The sequence below is a fragment of the Esox lucius genome, chromosome 13 (assembly GCF_011004845.1).
Source record: "Esox lucius isolate fEsoLuc1 chromosome 13, fEsoLuc1.pri, whole genome shotgun sequence".
Taxonomy (NCBI): domain Eukaryota; kingdom Metazoa; phylum Chordata; class Actinopteri; order Esociformes; family Esocidae; genus Esox; species Esox lucius.
In genome coordinates, this window is record NC_047581.1 from 6,817,099 (window position 1) to 6,830,921 (window position 13,823).

Sequence of the window (13,823 nt, forward strand, 5' to 3'; positions counted from 1 at the left end):
TATCATAAAAATTCCAAATCCTCTAGCTTATTTTACATTGTAGTTGTATTTGGGATCTTCCTGATATGTTTTCAGTGCATTTACACAACATTAGTTGTTGAAAAACAATAACATATGCACAACAATTAAAATAAGTTCATTTCAGTTTCCTGCTGGAATCTGACAGCCCTGAGTCCACTGGGTTGATAAAGCTAAATCAACCCCACAGCCCAAAGACCCATCCTGTCAACGGCGGTCGAGAAATCTAGCTTTGGGATCCCACCTACACCTTAATTCTCCCTACAACGTAGTCCCCCAGTTGTCGAACTGTCAGCGTATCAATACACTAACCCCAGCGTATGAGCTAACCTCAACCCAACTCTGTACACACATTCTCCCCACAGTTTTCCCATAAGTCACTCAGTTACGGCATTAAGGTCCCCAAACAGTCATTAACCAGTGCCAGTAATACAGGGATTGTTGGGATCTGCCTGTTAGTCGTCCCCAGCATTCATCATAATGGTACATAGGAGACCCCACAAGTGGAATAATCCTTGGAGCCGAGACCGTCAACAATAGAATTGAAATGGAAGTTGTTTGCCAAAGCGAACAGTCCTTTGGAAAACGTTTTACCACCCCCCACCCCAACCACCCGTAAAAGGATAGAAAGGACAGAAGACTGAACAAACAAATTGGGTCGATTTCTTGGAACCGTTTCTTTAGACGCATTGACCACGCGCCAACCTGTGCCTGTGGTCTTATTATGTTGTGTGGCGTCACGGGCGAGTGACTTGGTTGTCATCGGCTTCGGGCTGCTTGGGTGCGCTTGTATGCGTGTGGATGTGTGCGTGTGGGGGGGCTGTGTTTGTCAGACTGCCGGTTGAGAGGCTGGGGAGTCACATACGGTCATAACATGGGTAAATGGGTAATCAGTCAATTTGACTGTCCCTCCACCCCGTTCCACCGCGGTCGGGTCTGCACGTGTGCCCTTCCTGGCACCGACCATAACCTAGGCCCTATTTTTGGTTTGTTTGTTTGTCAGTCGGTGACGCAGCTCGCTCTCTCAGACAGTCAGTAATGCGCTTCCCGGATGTTGTCATCGCACAAATATTTATCCCTCGGTGTGACTGCGGGGGAGGGGGTGGAAGGAGGCCGAAGGAGAGGAGGATGCGTATGAGTGGAAAGTTTGTTTTTTTGTATGTACCCTATTATAATCCCTACAAATAATCCCACACATTTGCTTTCCTGCACATTTTCTGTTCTACAAATAATAAGTAAATACTGTGCCATCAGTGAGCCATTGGGAAAGTGAGGATACAAACATTTGGATTGGTACTCAAGTGTTTACTATGAGGTTAAAGTGTATATTCTCAGCTAGCAATTTGTTTACATGTTGGTTTCACCATGTAGAAATTACAATACTGTTTAATACACAGTTCCCCCTTTCAGTGCACCAAAGGTTATGGAGGAATTGGCTTGTCCGGTTCCTGGTTAGTCAGTTGTGGTCCATCACAACGTAGGAGAACTGTCAATGTTTAGTCTTGCAGGCTTTGTGTTTGGCTTTGTGTTTGTCTACGTTTGCTGTCTGTCAACATGAGGACCAAATAGTTGTCAAAAAAACTAAAATTAGCTAAATCCTTAATAAGATGGAAAGGACTAGAAGAACTCTGGAGTGGGTGAATGCTCACCATAATTGAGAAAAAAACAACTGTTGTCTGACAATTATGAGCACACTCCATGAAGTAGGCGTGGATGTGTCTGCCACTGTCATCTACGCCATCAGTGTGGATGACACTAATGGTGTCATCATCATCAGGCGAGAAAGCCTTGAAGATCCCTAGATGTTGTTAAGGGGGACTTTGTGACTTGCTGGATTATTATACCCCTTGATCTTAGAGATATTAGCAGGATGGCCACTCCTGGGAAGATTCACTACTGTCCCAGGCTGTCTCGATTTGGATATTATGGCTCTGGCTGTTGTTTCGTTGAGCCCCAGAGTCTTAGAAATGGCTGTGTAACTGTAGACATGGCTTTATTCAGACATGTATTTTGGTTGTGTTAGGGAATTTTCTGTAAACTGCATATATAATCACACACTTTATGAATATATCAATATGCATGCATAATCACTCGCTTTAAGAAAAATAGTAATGTGCAATCCAGACACACAGACAATGAGTTCTGGAATGATGTAATCCACCCACACACACAGACAATGAGCTCTCAGAGGGTGTATGATCATCATGATGTGTGTATCCTGTCCTGAGAGCCATCATGAGTGGGCTCCTCAATAGAGCATCATCCTGTGTCCAGACATTTATGACCCTGTAATTTATGGCCTTTTTGAGTTCATTGGAAGTGTGACCCAAATATGAACCATAAGGTTATTATGAGTTAGTGGTTTTAATTAAAGACACTCAGGAAGAGACAGAGAACAAGAGGTGAGCCCCGCCCTAGGGGATTCCCAAAAAGGATGGTCAGATGGCGTGATGTGTAAAGGTTTTGTATAAAAAGCCATAGTCCTGTCTTAGAAGTTTGGGGGTGTATCTGCAGAAGGACCTGGCTTTGATGACTGTCATTTTTTTATGATTTTCATTAAAGTCTATAGGATTCACAAGTTCCTGAGTTGAAGTGCATTTGTTTTAGTCGTTGTGGACTTGATTTTCCATGACAATTGTAGCATTGATGTGGCTTTGGAACTTATGTGCTGACATCTTGAAGCTGATGACAAGGTCAGTTAGTACATTTTATTTTGGGCAGGGCTGCCTCACATCAGGACTGAATTTTCACCAAGGAATTCAGTCTGACCCTAATCGCTTTCATTGAGTTAAATATTTTTTTAACACCTGAAGATTTGACTTGATAACGTTACAGCACACCAATGGAATTCAACAAACACCTAGCTTTGTTATTTTATCTCGGTGACTACCTATTACTACAACCCACAGAAATACCTGACCAGGTAGAATCTGAAAAATACAAAACCACAGACGGGGCAAATAGTTTTCACGGCAGTTTGGCTTCTAGTTATAAAGCAACGGATTGGTGACGATGACATATTGAGGTCTAACATATATTGTGCTTGATCTGAATGGAAGCATCATTCTCAGATTTTGACCTCAACATTGAAGTACATACAGATTCTAACCTAAATGCCAGCTAGTTTCCCTGGAGGTCAGTTATGGACATTTGTAGTATTAGCCAAATGATCTTTCCCACACACGTTTCCATTACATTTTTATTGTTTGGAATGCCAACATTTAAGGAATGCTGTGTGAGAACTGTATGTATTGTTGTCTTACCAAAATGCTGCTATTCGGATCCCAAAACGTTGAGTAATGCACCTAATGTTTCCAAGGAATTGTATTTTGGTGAGGCCGGAGAAAAGGGTGTGTGCGCGCTACTCACATTACTTGCAGCCGTATTTGAAGGACAGCCTCACTGAGTAATAAATAATCTATTATTTCATACAGCCCTCTGATTTCATCATACAGTCACATGTGCACGAGAACAACGCTTTGACATGGAATATGCAATTTTGAAAAGATTATTGGTGTTGGAACAGTGATAACAGAGGGTTTCCAGGAACGGCTGAACAAATACTTGCATGTGTGCTGACCCCTAGGAAAAGGGGTCATAAGTTATTAACAAACGGAGAGCTCCGACACCTATGGTGGCTCTGAGGGCTTAGCGCGCACACCTTGACACTGGGGGTGATGCAGGTGAGTCCTGCCACTCAGGCACAGGATGCACAAACAGAAGCGTGAATCGACCCTGTTCATGGAGAGCTACAGGCTGTGTAGGCTTCTGTTGCAGCCCCGCACAAACTCTTAAATATTCACGGAATCATGGTCCCATGATCTTTATCTCCTGGCTTCGTTTCACATTGCTTGCAAGCAGGAAGCAGCAAATTGACAGTGTCTGATGAATACCTTTTATCTCCCAAAACAGAAACTATTTTGGGAAATGGGGAAAAACATTGCCATATTTTCCCATCAACTAACTTTCAACTATGAGACTTAAAAAGCTATTTTGAATACATTTTCTCAGTCTTGAAGTCATGAAGTGTTCAGAATATGTGAAGGGTAGTAACTGCTTTCCATAAAAATTTACATTTAATGAAAGTCGCAAAAATCATTTGTACTAGGTTTTCATCCAATAGGGACGAAAAGCCAGACATGGACAGGGTCATCTGGTTGTCTTACTGTTGAGGAGTCGTTTGTAAGGAGGGGCAGTAGATTTTTTTGATTTTAAAACAAAGAGGGGGGTATCTGATTTGGTAAGAACTTGCCGAGCATCTGCAATGAATTGAGTAAACATTACCTGTATTTCTATAAAAACTGTATTTCTACTGTAACATTACCTGTACATTACAGTATTTAAAAAAAAAACTGTTTCTACTGTAACATTACATTTACATTACAGTATTTCTATAAAAATGTGTGATGTCTGGGAGTAGGCTGGTTTAATTCTGAAGTACTCTACAGAGCTGCAGAGCTGTTATTCCTGTTTATATCCATTGCGATTGCAAATAATACATCTTTCCAATTCCTTTTCAACAGTCTTATATAAGCCTAACCACCACGCCTTCTATTGAAATAGTTTCCAGTCATAAAGTTTCAGTGAAATTGTTATAAAATTGGGTCTGGCTAACAATTGGCTATCCAGAGCTTAATGCCATGGAGCAATAACCTGAGCTCAAATCAGACAAGGCTGACATGCAGTGTTGAGAGATTGTTAAATAACCTGTACTGGACCAACTGCAAAGCGTCGAAAATGTGAATTATATTTTGTTATAATCACGATATTGTCTTATTTTAGATTGGTGTTTCACACAGTATCAAATCAACCTGAGACCCGGGGCCCCGTGCATAAAACGACTCGGGATCCAATGGTCAACTACGTATTGTTGTACCCCAGTAGGATACCAGATCAGATCTCTCATCAGATTCAGATAAATCAGCGGAGATTTGTAGTTTGAATTCCAGAACCAAAATGCTGGAAACATCTGTGGTTCCCTTATTCAGGACACTGAAGCTGTGTCACTCCTGTTAGCTGCTGTGGATAAGAGTGTATTTACACTAGGTTAATTAATCATACAAACGTAAACACCCTGATCCAACTGCACCCATAGGCTTGCATGAACCATGTTTTCATGACACCCCATTCAAAAACCTATTTTCCCTAGCCGTAACCTGAATTTACTTAGCTGTATGCCTAACCTTAACTCGTAATCCCAACACCAAATTCAAAACCTTAGCAATGAGGCCACCAAAGCATTTTGAGTAGATAAAGTCATGTTATTTCAGGATATTGTAAGTGAATTTTGTTCCTGAAAAAACACACACACAAGGCTAGCACAGACTTCCGTTCTCTGATTAATAGGTCAAATTCTGAACTTGGATGCCTCCCTGTGCGACACGCGTAACTCAGTCTTATATTCATATGTGAACTGAATGTACTTCGATGAACCCTGTCAATATAGATGTATCACTGTTAGTTATCAACAACCTGGCTGTCATCTAGTCCAGCATTTCTCAAATGCTTTTTCTGCCTGGGAATGACAAAGCATGGCCTTATTCCTTTGAAGACTGCCGGCCTAAGAAAAATATTGGCCAATGCTTTTTTTTTTTAATGTCAATGTCATCAGTGGCCATTTTTCATGAGGGATATGCCCCAACCAGCAAGCATTCCTGCACAGACTAATTACTAATAATAGTGAGTGTGTACATTTTCATACTTTTCTTACAGGCCCATTTTGTATAATATTTTATTGTAGGGGTTTTCAGACTTTGGTCAGCGGCAATCAAGACCGGGTCCACACATTATTTAATTATTCAAACATTGGTTTAATATATTATTTCATAGAAGTCATAATATTTAGACATTTTTCTCCCATAACAATTTTGCAATGTCCAGTTCTCAATGGTGGCCTTTGCTCGCTCCAGCAACTCAACGTCCGGTTTAAGTGAGTGGAAGATTTCAAAACGTGTCCTCTGAAGCACATCTCACAAGCTATTCTGTTTCTCTGCATACTGCTGCTTATGGATCCAGTGGCATGTTTCTGTTCAGACAGAGAGACCTGCAGGAGGCAATAATCAGTAGTTCACATGAACATTCTGTATATATGCATCCCTGGAAAGAATGTATACAATTCCACATTTTTCTTTAATCAGTATCTCTACATGTATGGCAGCCATTCCATTCCAGTGTCTGTTAAATTCCAAAACAGGCACACCTCATTTTACTTAATGAGGTACTTTATTAGGTGATTACCTAAACCAAATCTAATATAACGAGGAAAGTAATAAAGACCACTGCTGTGGTCATCAATATCATTTTTGCAATAGGACCAGCTGGATGTCAAAAACATTGCAAGAAGTACCTCAAAGGTAATTTGAATTAAAAAAATAACTATTCAACATGACAAAAGAGTTGAAAAGAAAATCTTTGAGTGCGGATAAGAAGGGTTCAGTTCTGGCTTTACTGGCAGAAGGATACAGTGAGCGTCAGGTTGCTTCCATCCTGAAAATTTCAAAGACAGCAGTTCATAAGAACAAGGTCAAGCAACAGACATTGGGGACAACAAAGCTACAGACTGGCAGAGGGTAAAAACGACAGTCCACTGACCGAGATGACCGTCAACTCATTCGAATGTCACTCAACAACCATAGGATGACATCGAGTGACCTACAAAAAAATGGCAAACAGCAGCTGGGGTGAAGTGCACGGCGAGGATGGTTCAAAACAGGCTCCTATAGGCAGGGCTGAAGTTGTGCAAAAGGCCCTTCATCAATGAGAAGCAAAGAAGAGCCAACAGCAAGACAATGCTCCATGCCACACAGACAAGTTTTATCAAGGTGTGGATGGTGGACCACCAGATCAAGACCCTGTCATGGCCATCCCAATCTCAAGACCTGAACCCTATTTAAAACCTCTGGAATTTGATCAAGAGGAAGATGGATGGTCACAAGCCAACAAACAAAGCCAAGTTTAATTGAAATGTTGTGCCAGGAGTGGCATAAAGTCACCCAACTGCAATGTGACAGACTGGTGGAGAGCATGCCAAGACGCATGAAAGCTGTGATGAATAACCGGGGTTATTGCACCAAATATTGATTTCTGATCTCTTCCTAAGTAAAACATTAGTATTTTGTTGTTGAAAAATTAATATGAATTTATTTTCTTAGCATTATTTGAGGTCTGAAAACAGCATATTTTTTTGGTTATTTTGACTAGTTGTTTTCTACAAATAAATACTCTAAATTACAATATTTCTGTTTGTCAGTAGTTTATAGAATCAAACAAAAATGTTCATTTTACTCAAACACATAACTAATAGTAAAACCAGAGAAACTGATAATTTTGCAGTGGTCTCTTAATTTTTTCCTGAGCTATATTTAAATTTAGACACACGGCACAAACATTTTCTTTGTCAGAGCATTTTTGTGACTAATTTGACAGAGTGGTTGCATATTGAGACCCAGGGTGGTCCTGCACTTTGCCCAGTACACGTACTATCGCAGCATAGGCTTCAATCTGGCCTACTGTTAGCAAAAATTATCCAGTTCTTTCCACTGTCTCGGTCCATTCAAACATATATGAAATGAAAATATATTTCCTGTGTTTAGGGTCAGTAGGCTTTTTTATGATTTTTCTCTTATTTTAGAAAGGTAATTTATTGTCTGAAATGCAAGTTTTTGACCATTTACAGTGGATGTAAAAAGTTTACACACCCCTGTTAAAATGCCAGGTTCCTGTGATGTAAAAGAATGAGACAAAGATAAATCATGTCAGAACTTTTTCCACCTTTAATGTGACCTATAATGTGAACAATTCAATTGAAAACAAACTGAAATCTTTGAGGCGGGAAAATAAAATAAGTAAAAACTCACAATAACCTGGTTGCATAAGTGTGCACACCCTTAAACTAATACTTTGTTGAAGTACCTTTTGATTTTATTACAGCACACAGTCTTTTTGGGTAGGAGTCCAATAGCATGGCACATCTTGACGTGGCAATATTTGCCCACTTTTCTTTACAAAAGCGCTCCAAATCTGTCAGATTGCAAGGACATCTCCTATGCACAGCCCTCTTCAGATCACCCCACAGATGTTTAATTGGATTCAGGTCTGGGCCATTCCAAAACGTTAATCTTCTTCTGGTGAAGCCATGCTTTTGTGGATTTGGATGTGTGCTTTGCGTCGTTGTCATGCTGAAAGTGAACCTCCTCTTCATTTTCATCTTTCAAACGGACGCCTGAAGGTTTTGTGTCAAAATTGCCTGGTATTTGGAACTGTTCATAATTCAATCCACCCTGACTAAGGCCCCGGTTCCATCTGAAGAAAAACAGCCCCAAAGCATGATGCTGCCCTTACCATGCTTCACTGTGTGTATGGTGTTCTTTGGGTGATGTGCAGTGTTGTTTTTGCGCCAAACATACCTTTTGGAATTATGGCCAGAAGTTCAACCTTGGTTTCATCAGGCCATAACACATTTTCCAAGCCCGGCTAATTAATTAATAACCCCAGGTTTTCTCTTCTGTTTTATTTCCATTCTTCTTTCAGAAGTTCAACCTTGGTTTCATCAGGCCATAACACAATTTCCAATGTGCTTTTGGGGGACTTGATGTTTGTTTTTGCAAACTTCAGCTGGGCTTGGATGTATTTCTTTGTAAGAAAAGGCTTCCGTCTTGCCATCCTACCCCATAGCCCATTCATATGAAGAATACGGGAGATTGTTGTCACATGTAGCACACAGCCAGTAATTGCCATACATTCCTGCAGTTCCTTTAATGTTGATGTGGGCCTCTTGGTGACCAGTTTTCTTCTTGTCTTTTCATCAATTTTGGAGGGATGTCCAGTTTTTTGTGATGTCTCTGTGCCATATTTCTTCCACTTGATGATGACTGTCTTCACTGTGTTCCATGGTATATCTAATGCTTTGGAAATTTTGTACCCTTCTCCTGACTGATATCTTTCTCTCTGCGGACTATGGCTTTTGCTCTGAGATGCAACTAAGAAAATGTCAGGAAAATCCTACTAGAACACTGAACTTTATTTGTGATTAACCAGAGTCACTTTAAATGATGGGACGTATGTAATAACTTCTATTTAACATGAGTTTGAATGTGATTGGTTAATTCTGAACACAGCCACATCCCCAGTTATGAGGGTGTGCACACTTATGCAACCAGGTTATTGTAAGGTTTTCATTTTTCCCCCTCAAAGATTTCAGTTTGTTTTTCAATTGAATTGTTCACATTATAGGTCACATTAAAAGTGGAAAAGTTTCTGACATGATTTATCTTTGTCACATTCTTTTACATCTCAAAAACCTGGCATTTTAACAGGGGTGTGTAGACGTTTTATATTCACTATCTACTCAAAAGGTATATACAGCTCCGGAAATAATTAGGAGACCATTGCACCTTTTTCTTTACTTTCCAAAAAAGTCGAAAAGGAAGGTTTTGAGTGAGGAACAGGAGGATTAAAATGAAGAGACCACTGCAAATTGAACGCTTCTGTTCCTCACTCAAAACCTTCCTTTTCAACTTTTTAGGAAAGGTAAGAAAAAGGTGCTCATAATTTTTACCAGGGCTGTATATCCATTTATGTAGCAGGCTATAGCAGATGCCTTGCTATTAATCTACCCATATACAGTGTATTCGGAAAGTGTTTTACTTTTTCCACATTTTGTTACTTTACAGCTGGATTTTAAAATGGATAACATTTATTTTTTCCTAATCCTTCTGCACACAATACCCAATTAATCACCAAGCAAAAATTTGTAAAATATAGGAAATACTTAAATTACTTAAGTTTTCATCACATTTTTGCAGCAATTACAGCCTTGAGTCTTCTTGGGTATGATGCTACAATCTTGGCACACCTATATTTAGGCAGTTTCTCTTATTTTTCTCTGCAGATCTTCTCAATCTCTGTCAGGTTGGATGGGGAACGCTGTTGCAAAGCCATTTTCAGGTCTCCAGACGTGTTCAGTCTCTGGCTTGGCCACTCCTGCTATTCCTGCGTTGTTTGTTTTCTATATTTTAGTAAAAGGGCAAAAAAGTAAAAAAAACTAGTTTTGAATGACACTGCCAAACCTTGATTTACACCGCCGGGCCTTGATTTACACCACCAAACCTTGATTTACACCGCCGGGCCTTGATTTACACCACCAAACCTTGATTTACACTGCCGGGCCTCAATTTACAACGCCGGGCCTCGATTTACACCACCAAACCTTAATTAACATTGCCGGGTCTCGATTTACACCATCGGGCCTTGATTCACACCACCAAGCCTTGATTCACACCACCGGACTATGTTTTGCAACCATTTGCGAATCGTGTAAACTGATTGCCTGCACACAGTAAGCTTGCTTGACACTTCTACGATTAGTCAGACACTTCACTAACCGACACACCTTAAACACCACAGACAAACACTTTCAAAAATACTTTGTACAACACAGCAATAGAGTGACTGATCCGACTTGGCTTCAGACTTGCTCTGCTGCTCTAGATTGACAGGCTGGGAAACGTTGTGCTCTACCAAGGCAGCCACTGTGGTTGGAAGGACTACTCAGTCAACTCCTAGTCTGGAAGGGACACTTATGTAATCTTCCTCGCCGTTAATAACACTGCTGCCAGTGACAGCAAAAATGACTGAAAACTTGTAGATTGGAATTCGAATCACTGCTGTATAGCGGATGCTTTCAAGTTGTCTTTAAGCATTTAGTGGTCTGATTAGGTTTAGTGTGCCACAGGTGAACCTGGTCGACACAAGGATGGGTCTGTGGATGGGAGTTAAACCAACTGGGCATAGCGCCATGGGCCGGTCACTCTGAAACCCGCTTATGTGCGAACAGACACCCTGATTGGAAGACACTCCAGTTTCACAGTGGCACAACGATGAAATTCCCTGACAGCCACCAAAAAATTGTTAGGTTTGACATGCAGTAATGGAGAGGACCACACACACTCAAAACCAAATGTCCGCTCTTAAGTAATTAACAAAACAATTGTTTTCTAATTAATAACCCCAGGTTTTCTCTTCTGTTTTATTTCCATTCTTTTTTCCGCGCCCCCTTGGTCCCGTTAGATTCAGGGTCAGCGTTGTGTAGTGTGGAAGGCGGGTGAGGGTTTGGGCGATCGGGGTGTTGTGGATTAACTAGCCTGCGTTGTTGCTGCAGTTCACACATTCCTCTCCTGCTGCACCCCCTTGTACTGACCTCCACCAGCTCTGTCACAACAACACCACAAAGGACTCTGTCTGTCTCGTCTGTTTACCCTTACTCTCTGTTTGTCCTGAGTGTTTACTTTTACTGTCTGTCTGTTCCGTCTGTTTACTTTAACTGTCTGTCTGTCTGTCTGTCCCATCTGTTTACTTTTACTGTCTGTCTGTCTGTCCTGTCTGTTTACCCTTACTGACTCTCTATCCCGTCTGTTTACTTTTACTGTCTGTCTGTCCTGTCTGTTTACTTTTACTGTCTGTCTGCCTGTCCCGTCTGTTTACCCTTACTGTCTGTCTGTGTCTCTGTCTGTCCGGTCTGTTTACCCTTACTGTCTGTCTGTCTGTCTGCCTGTCCCGTCGCTCTGTCTGTCCCATCTGTTTACCCTTACTGTCTGCCTGTCCTGTCTGTCTGCCTGTCCCATCTGTTTATCCTTCCTGTCCTTCTGTCTGTCTGCCTGTCCTGTCTCTGTCTGTCCCATCTGTTTATCCTTACTGTCTGTCTGTCTGTTCCGTCTGTTTACTTTTACTGTCTGTCTGTCCCGTCTGTTTACCCTTACTGTCTGTCTGTCCCGTCTGTTTACCCTTACTGTCTGTCTGTCCCGTCTGTTTACCCTTACTGTCTGTCTGTCCTGTCTGTTTACCCTTACTGTCTGTCTCTCTGTCTGCCTGTCCCGTCTCTCTGCCTGTCTGTTTATCCTTACTGTCTGTCTGTCCCGTCTGTTTACCCTTGTCTGTCTGTTTATCTGCCTGTCCTGTCTCTCTCTGTCCCATCTGTTTATCCTTACTGTCTGTCTGTCCCGTCTGTTTGTTTGTCTGTTCCGTCTGTTTACTTTTACTGTCTGTCTGCCTGTCCCGTCTGTTTATCCTTACTGTTTGCCTGTCCCGTCTCTCTGCCTGTCCCATCTGTTTATCCTTACTATCTGTCTGTCCCGTCTCTCTGCCTGTCCCATCTGTTTATCCTTACTGTCTGCCTGTCCCATCTGTTTACCCTTACTATCTGTCTGTCCCGTCTCTCTGCCTGTCCCATCTGTTTATCCTTACTGTCTGCCTGTCCCATCTGTTTACCCTTACTGCCTGTCTGTCTGTGTCCCTTTCCCATCTGTCTGTCTGTCCCGTCTGTTTATCCTTACTTTCTGTCCGTCCCATCTGTTTACCCTTACTGTCTTGTCTGTCTGCCTGTCCCGTCTGTTTACCATTGCTGTCTGTTTGTCCGCCTGTCCGTTTGCCCTTACTGTCTTCCTGTCCCGTCTGTCTGCCTTTCCCATCTGTTTACCCTTCCTGTCTGTCTGTCTGTCTGTCTGTCTGCCTGTCTCGTCTGTTTCCTTTAACTGTCTGCCTGTCTCGTCTGTTTCCTTTAACTGTCTGCCTGTCCCATCTCTTTACCTTTACTGTTTGTCTACCTGTCTGTCTCTGTCCTAATGGGCTGTCTTTGGCCATTTGTCTGCTTTTCTGTTTCCCACATTACCTGTGCTCCCACATTAGGTGAGGCTCTCTACTATGCCCTCTAGTCATCTGTCTGTCTGCCTGCCTGCCTCTAGACATCTGTCTGTTTGCCTGCCTCTAGACATCAATCTGTGTGGCTGTCTGTCCATTCAAGCTGCCAATAATCAAATAGGTGCCAATAATCAAACAGCAATTCATAAATTTTTTTGGGGGGAGGGAGATTGCAATAGTCGGTTGATTGTATTTGATCTAACAGAGCAGCATGCAAAGTCATAGTGAATCCAACAGCGATAAGGAACTGCACAGCTTGAGTGACCGGGGCTTGATCCTGCAGGAAGCGGCTGTCAAATGGTACACGGAAAAGTCGAATGACACGCCGCGGACATGTGACTCGAAATCTTATGCGCCCTCATGATAGGAGCATTGCACGTGTCATCGTTGACATTTAGAGGTCAGTCCAACCCTGTCCATGTCTCTGGACAAAACGGGCGCTTCTTGGTGATTGTCCTTTATCTGTTGTCTTTGTCTTCCCACGTGTCTCAGGGTCGAGTGGAGGTGGAGGCCGGCAACGAGAACATGAAGTTTGAGACTGGTCCCTTCTCCTTCTACGGTGTCATGGCCCTTAGTGCTCCCACATTAGGTGAGTTCTCTACTACACTGTACTCTTTACATCTCTCCCTCTACCTCCCTTTTCCTCTGGTTCTCTATTCATTAATGGTCTTACATTACAGTGAAGATCTAGCTGATTTGCTGTGACACCATTTTATATCCCAGCAGGGTTATGTCCTTTGGAATGAGCAGATTTTTTGTGTCTGTGAATGTTCCTTCAGCTGTGATGGCAGTTGTTGTAGCTACATTCCCGTTCCTTTATACCAGCCTGCCCAACATCATAGGATAGTCTAGTGGCTACGTTCAGACAACTCACTGCTGACATCTCGTGGCCATAAATTAGAAAGACTGTGCTCTGCCGGTCAGAGAAGTTGCCGTACTGCTAGTCAGTACAGAGCATACACTTACTGTATAATAAACCACAACTGTACACGTCCAAGGTCACCATCATGTCTAGCTTTTCCCTGCGGAAAAGGAATTTCTACTTCAGTTTGGTTCAGAAAATTGTGCTTTGGCACAGGGTGGTCTTGATTCCTCAGAAAGTCTACTCACAT

At 42.0% G+C, this 13,823-nt stretch overlaps 1 protein-coding gene across 3 annotated transcripts in view; it reads left to right on the top strand.

The window, feature by feature from the left end:
• LOC105007895 (metal transporter CNNM4) overlaps window positions 1–13,823 on the top strand; it is a 53,314-nt gene that overhangs the window by 31,407 nt on the left and 8,084 nt on the right. For all 3 annotated transcript variants that reach the window (XM_020052854.3, XM_010866999.4, XM_010867000.4), the window contains exon 5: window positions 13,204–13,300. In XM_020052854.3, coding sequence (XP_019908413.1) covers window positions 13,204–13,300 — 97 coding nt within the window. The remainder of the gene's footprint in view (window positions 1–13,203; window positions 13,301–13,823) is intronic.